Source organism: Drosophila kikkawai, chromosome 2L (genome assembly GCF_030179895.1).
Source record: "Drosophila kikkawai strain 14028-0561.14 chromosome 2L, DkikHiC1v2, whole genome shotgun sequence".
Classification (NCBI taxonomy): Eukaryota; Metazoa; Arthropoda; class Insecta; order Diptera; family Drosophilidae; genus Drosophila; species Drosophila kikkawai.
In genome coordinates this window covers 11,752,525-11,759,476 of record NC_091728.1, presented here as the reverse complement: position 1 = coordinate 11,759,476, position 6,952 = coordinate 11,752,525, and the positions used below count along the sequence as shown (strand labels likewise).

Genomic DNA, 6,952 nt, shown 5'->3' with positions numbered 1-6,952 from the left:
AAAAAATATTGAAATCATATTTGGGGCAAGTGCAGGAGCTAGAAGCAGACGCACTTGACTTCGGACTGAGAACTCTGTGCCGGGAGGAATCCGGACTCAAGTGCTCACGCTAACATCACACAACTCACAAACGACAAACATCGTGAGGAGTTGAATAAAAAAACATGAAAAATGTGGTTCGTTAGTTATGCGACTAGGAAACACCTTTTTTTTTATTGATTTATGAAGTGTATTTTATTTAATTTACGGACATTTTAGAGAACGTAAAAGAAAGTTCGACGTTTGATTCGATAAAGATGAAAAAATCTATTTAGATTTATTAGAGTAGTTAATTAGAATATTTTCAAAATGTTTTTAATTCAAATTCAATACATCATTTTCCAAACTAAATCCAACAGATATCAAAAGAGAAGGACAAGCCAAAATAAGTAAGAGTATATAGTTTTTTCTATTTAACTAAAGCTCCGTTTTTGCCAATGGAAAATGAAATGGTCTTAGATCCAATGATGTTTTGACTGCCGGAACAATAGAGCTTAATACTCGTGGATGAATCAAGACTCGCATTCGTGAAGAGTACAAGAAGTCAATTCAATTGTCTGGCAGCCGCATATAAAATCGTTTTATGTACATTTTAGCTGCTTTTATTTCATTTCCCATTTCCGCTCACCTCGGCTTCGCTCTTCACTTTATGGCTTAATACAATTTTTATGTTCTGGCCATTTTGAAGAGTCAACTGTTGGCTTCTAAAGACCAACAAAGGGACGCTGCGACACGCGCCCAATAAAAACAGCCAGAACATTTGCGCAAAATTGGGAGCATTTTTGGTGGAGGCTCGGGAATAGGAGCGTCACCTGTGGGCCTTCACCGCCACCCGCTTCCCTTGTGGCTCCTCCACCTGTTTATGCGAGGACATAAAATGGTTTTATGTGCGGGTCTCGACCGAATTTAATGCGAATCGTCACCATCATACGGCGTAAGTGCTCGTAAAGGAACATCAACTTCATTCTTATGATTAGCGCCATTTAAGTGAGTAAGCTCACGGGAAAGTTTTGGGAAAAGCGCCGGGAAAAGCCAATTACAATAAAATTAAGTTACTTGTAAACGATTTTTTTCTCTGATAAAAGTTGTAAAATTTGCAGAAATAAAAAATGAGAGGCTACTTAAATAAACTTTAAAAGTGTATAAAAAATACCTATAGGGTTCAAGTTTTTAAATAAATAATAAAAAAAGAGATATTGTAGTTCCCTTTGTGTATTTACCTACTTAATATACAAGATATTATTCCAAACTAAATACTGACAGATGTCTGAGCTATTCGACAGCCATGCACTCGGGGAGCTTAAATCAAAACCCTGGAATTATCAACACACAAATAAACAAGATTTGATTTTCATAATTGCATTAACATTAATGTGCAGCTTGCAGCAAACAATACAAGGAACAGATCCCAGCATCTTCGCTAACTAACTGAAATTTGCTGGCCTGCAGCAACAGGAAATTGGTTAAGTTGCATGGTTGAGAGGGTAAGGGGGAGCGAGGGAACGGGCTGAGGACCAATAAACAAGAGAATTAGTGTTCATTAATTGTGCAAACATAAATATACAGGAGGCCAGATGTGGTGAGGAGTACTGTTATGAACATTAATTATACACTTAAATAAGGCAAAGCTTAAAGTTTGCAATTTATTTTTTTCTTATAATATTTAGTAACTTAATTTAATTTGAAAAATAAATAAATTATTAAAATAGCACTAAGAAAAGTTCCAAACTAATGAGACATTCTTCGGCTTTTTTGAGTGTACGTTAGGTGTCCTTGTGGCGTATACGTAATCCTGTCTATTGGATCTCTCCAGCCATTATGCATTACGTTTTCGCATTTAACCAGCACCAACAATTTTCCAATTCTGAACATTAATTAGAACCTAACAGCCTAAATACTGTTTGGGGGGAGGCACTTTGACTGGATAATTTGGCTTTGGCTTTGGCCAGTTTAGCCACAAATCCTATTCGTAAAATAGGCAGACATTTATGGAGACAGGAAGATTGCTTAATGATATGCATATTTATGTGACAATTATTGAGGATTGTGCTTTGAATTCAGGAATTTATAATGCATTTGATAAGGCATCATGAGCAAGACTAGAGTTTTGGGTAAATAATTATGATTATTACAAATTTTAAATCACTAAGTTAAGTTTTTGTAAAACTATATACAAATTGGTAAAAGCTGTTCATGCACAACTAGCAGTCTAGGTATATATAAATCTCTTCAATGTTAAGGGCTCCGACATCTACAAGCTCATATTTATTCACCGACGACAACCCAGAAGGATGTTCTAATTGCGGAGCATGTAGAAACCCTTCTACTCTCTCCGCTCACCTTTATTCCTCCTTGAACTTATCAATATGCATGACGAACATTTTGACAAGATTTTTAGGGCCCGTCATTTGCATATTACATACTTAATTGTTTTCCCATTACAGCCTGGCGACTGGCTGCCAGAGCTTCATTAGCACCAGCACACATGGTCCTCCCCTGGCTTCTTGGCAGCAGCCCCCCTCGGAAGTCAGAACGATTAATGTCAACTTGCTTAATAGCATTCCTTTTGCCTCATCACGGAGAGCGGCTCAGCGAACTTAAAGCCTTCTTCTCGGGAGTGGGTATTACTGCCTCCCCCCCCCCCTCTTTGGGCCAAGCTGTGGGCTCAACATGTCACGTCACTTTTGCGGAAGGGGAGTGAAGCTGCGGTTGTTCGCGTGATGAATTACACACTCGCCGAAGGACACGATGATGAAGTGCCTGTCATTCGGAGGCTGAAAGAATGCCCAACTGCCCGTCCATCCGTCTGTTAGACCGTCAGACCGTCATTCCGTCAGGCCGTCCGACCGTCCGTCTGTCAGCCTGTCAGTTCGTCAAGGCCCGCTTGGCAGCTGCTCGTATTGTTGGAAGCCATTTGCATAGAGCATCTTCCGCATAATTTATCGACACTTGAGCAAAACTTTAATTACTCCCCAGCCCGAGGACCGGAACATTTTTCGTCAAGTAATGTGCCTGGGGGAAAACTTTAGCTCCTCTCTCTCTCTCTCTCTCCCTCTTGGGATGCAGGGAGTTTTCCACTATGAGAAACTCTGCATATGGGGGAAATTCCCGAAAAGCCCAAGTCCTTTGTCTGCGTAATTCAATGCGTGTTTCCAGAATATCCTTTGGCCATACACAGCAAACATATTGCAACGGATTTGAGCAAGGAGTCGGGGATAGCTCTCTCTTTCTGGCTCCTGGCTAATGGCCTTTAATTGAGCGCTGGGAAAACGTTCAAGTGTTTGCGGCTGTTGAAAATTTTTGGGAAATTCGATATTGGAAATAAAGTGGCTGTAAATTCCCAACTTTGCCAAATGTACACAATCGCCTTGCCTTGGGATTTTGAGCTATTATGAGAGACTACCAAATAGCCTAATATAAGAGGCTTTCATATCAAGTATTCAATACAAAATGAGGCATGATGCCAGAGTGTTTATCTTAAACAAGTTATATGAAATTGTCTACAAGCTTTTCACTGAAACTGTTACTATTCTCCTTAGGTTAGTAAAACATAGAATGGTTTATTAAATTCATAAAATACCAATACGTTCTAAATAAAACTCATAGCTAAAACCAAAAGATAAATCATAAAACCAAATAGAGCTCCCGAGCAAATTAGGGGAGGATGCAGTCGCACATCCGCTGGGAAATGCGCCGGCGCAAGTGTTCGACCTGCTGCAAGAGTTTTTGATCCCAACTTTTGTCCTGGCCGCCGACGAGGAGCTTTTGCAGATCCTGCACGGCGTCGAGACAGTCGCAGTGCTGGCTGAAATGTGGGTTTCGGCAGAAGCTATTGTCGCAGTCGATAGGATCGCACTTGTGGAGCGGAGTGCGAAGGTCCTCCCGGCAGCTATTTCGGATGTACTCCCGGTGGCACATCTGGCGATAGTAGTCCCGGAGCTGACGCCTTTTTTCCTCTCTTTTCATATCCAGGATAAATCGGGCTTCTGGCTCGGCGCGGATACGATGCATGAAGCTACATATCTCGCAGGGGCATCCTGCGGGCGGACACATATGGCACATCTTCTCACAACCGTACATATCCTTGTTCTTTTCTTTGCCCTTATCCTTGCCCTTGCTCTTATTCTTCTCCTTGTCTTTGCCCTTTCCCGGAGTTTTGTTTTTAGACGGGTACTTGTCCTTCCAGTCGGTAACGGGACCGAGATCGTCATTATCGAAATCATTCTTAGATCCTTCCGTGCCAGTTACTAATGCAGTATCAGGATTATTTATCACTGGTTGGTTTATTTCTGGAGGATCCTGAATGTCTGCAATCTCTTTTGGGGGCTTCCGTGCCTTTTCCTTCTCCTTCTGTGGTATTTTTGTTGGTGGATTATTATCGGGCTCCGGGTAGGTTTTATTTATTTTCTTTTCGTCCTGCTCCTCGCTCTTCTCTTTCCCATCCTTAACATTTTTTTTGTCCTTACGTTTGCCGTCACCTCCGGTAGCCTCTCCATCTCCATCTCCTTCATACTCGCCTAAATTTTTGCGATCTCCGGTCCCTTTGCCTTTTTCCGTGACTTTATCCTTATCCTTACCAATGTCTTTGCCCGTATTCTTATCCTTGTTCTTAGTAATCTCCTTGTCTTTGTTCTTGTCCTTGTTCCCATCCTTGTCTTTGTCCTTGTATCCAGTTTCATTACTTCCTTCTCGTCCAGGTCCTCTTCCACCTTCACCTGGAGCTCCGCCACCGGCACCCCCGCCGCCACCGGTACCTCCGCCTCGGCCACCACCAGCTCCTCCTCCTCCGCCAGTACCTCCAGTGGCGCCTCCTCCTCCTCCAGCACCGCCACCGGTACCTCCGCCTCGGCCACCACCAGTTCCTCCTCCTCCGCCAGCACCGCCACCGGTACCTCCGCCTCGGCCACCACCAGCTCCTCCTCCTCCGCCAGCACCGCCAGTGGCGCCTCCTCCTCCGCCAGCACCGCCACCGGTTGTACCACCTTCGGTAGTACCGCCACCGGTACCTCCGCCTCGGCCACCACCAGCGCCTCCTCCTCCGCCAGCACCGCCAGTGCCGCCTCCTCCTCCGCCAGCACCGCCACTGGTAGTACCACCTCCGGTAGTACCGCCACCGGCACCTCCGCCTCGGCCACCATCAGCTCCGCCACCACCGCCGCTTGCCCCATCGCCACCAGCACCACCGTGACCGGAACCACCGCCAACGTCAGCCTTCCCATCGTCTCCACATGACTTCGCCGCGCAGCAGAGCTTGTAGGTGTTCAAGAGCGGATCTGGCGAGGAATTCCGCTCGAAGCAATTGAGGAACCTTTCGTACAATTGATCGTAGTCCTTGGGTTCAGGACTCCTTATCTCCTTTTGGTCGCGAAGCCATTGCCGAAACTCTGCGTTATAGGGCCGGGGATCAAGCTTGTACTTGGCCCACTCGTACTGGGCGCACGCATTCTGCTCTCCATCGCAGTCCGCGGGGCAGTACCAGTGATGGCGTCGTAATCCATGAGGTTTCTGTTTCGGAGGTCCTTTCATGTCAAGAGCTTGGGCTATGGAGACCTTCATCTCTTCCAGCCGGGCTATGCCTGAGGGATCGAAGGGATCGACTGGGTCAGGGCAAAAGACAGACTCCAAGGCCGTAAGGGGATTCAGCCTGCGCTGCACCATGGGCATCTGCTGCAGCTCCGTTTGCAGAGCCTGGCGGTTGAGGATGAAAGGCTGACACATATCATTGGATAAAGTATTTCCTGAAAGGGGCGTCGCCTTAGGCGCCGGTGGTGGTGTGGGCCTGTTAGAACGCCGATTGTTGGCGTCAACGCCAGCCTTGTCCAGGCTGGCCTTCAGCACCTGGTTAAACGTCACCGACTCCGGCTGGTGTCTGGGCGAGCCGACGCCATAGAAACCCAACGTGTGCTTATCCGGTATCTGCTGCCACAGGTACAGTAGATCGTCCTGTTTCACGTCAAAGGATCGCCCACATCCGTCCGCCTCGAGTGAGTCGGCTAGCCAAGCGTTGGCCTGGACATTGTTGGGATCGCAGCGTGATACTTGTGGACGGATCGAGGGGTAGGTCTCCGCCCGATGGAAGCGATAGTCCTGGCAGTTGCCTAGCCTCATCGCCTCCCTGGGCGTGGGAACATAGTCCTGTTGCGTTTCATCATCCTCCGGATAGGCAGGACTGCGTCGTCTCACCACTTTCTTGCTTGAACTCATCTGTGAATACCTCGAATGGAATGTTTTGGAATTTCTTGCACTAGAAAATTTTAAATCTTATTTGGCTAGTTGCCTGCCCTAACTCTGGCGACTGAATGGAGTTCTGGGTTCATTTCGGTGATTTGAAATGTCGAGCAAGGGGTCTTCGATGATCAGAATGGTTTCCATGGAAGCTAAAGCAAATTTTTATATTCCAGTGCATCCGAATTATGGTAACCATCTCTCACAGTCTCCGAAACCTAATCCTTGTCACTCCAGAAATTTACTTTGGCAAGAGGAAGGGAAAGTGCTCCCGCATCCATCAGCATGAGCTCCAATTAAAGTTTGCACACTTTAATTTGCTGTCCCAGTTTCAGACCGCTTGGAAAGAGGCATTGGGGGTTCGTTCCCCACACAATTTCCTGCCCATTGCCACATAAATTCGCACACGAAAGAGCCTGACATGGCAGTGCTATTTATGGAGCAGTTCCTGTTCGGCCGAAAAAGGGAAAAATACGAGAAGCACAAAAAGCCAAAGTCAGCTGCTTTTAGAGCCACAGCCCCATACAAACGTAGATGTGTTGCTGGTCGGGATGTGAGCACAGTAGCGCTACATAGGACACAGAAGCATAAATCCAAAATTGTCTTTTGTCGCATAAATATTTTACTTGGGCCTTGAGAGCGGCGAGGCAACTGAAGCAGTGCCGGTGCCGGCAAGGACATAGACAAT

At 46.1% G+C, this 6,952-nt stretch overlaps 1 protein-coding gene across 1 annotated transcript; it reads right to left on the bottom strand.

Moving 5' to 3' along the window:
- Nucleotides 1-3,574: 3,574 nt before the first annotated feature.
- On the bottom strand, nt 3,575-6,357 carry LOC108082692 (uncharacterized). The gene has a single exon (XM_017178197.3). It carries the CDS (start codon nt 6,241-6,243, stop codon nt 3,694-3,696), a length of 2,550 nt encoding a protein of 849 aa, XP_017033686.2. The 5' UTR covers nt 6,244-6,357; the 3' UTR covers nt 3,575-3,693.
- Between the last annotated feature and the right edge of the window lie 595 nt (nt 6,358-6,952).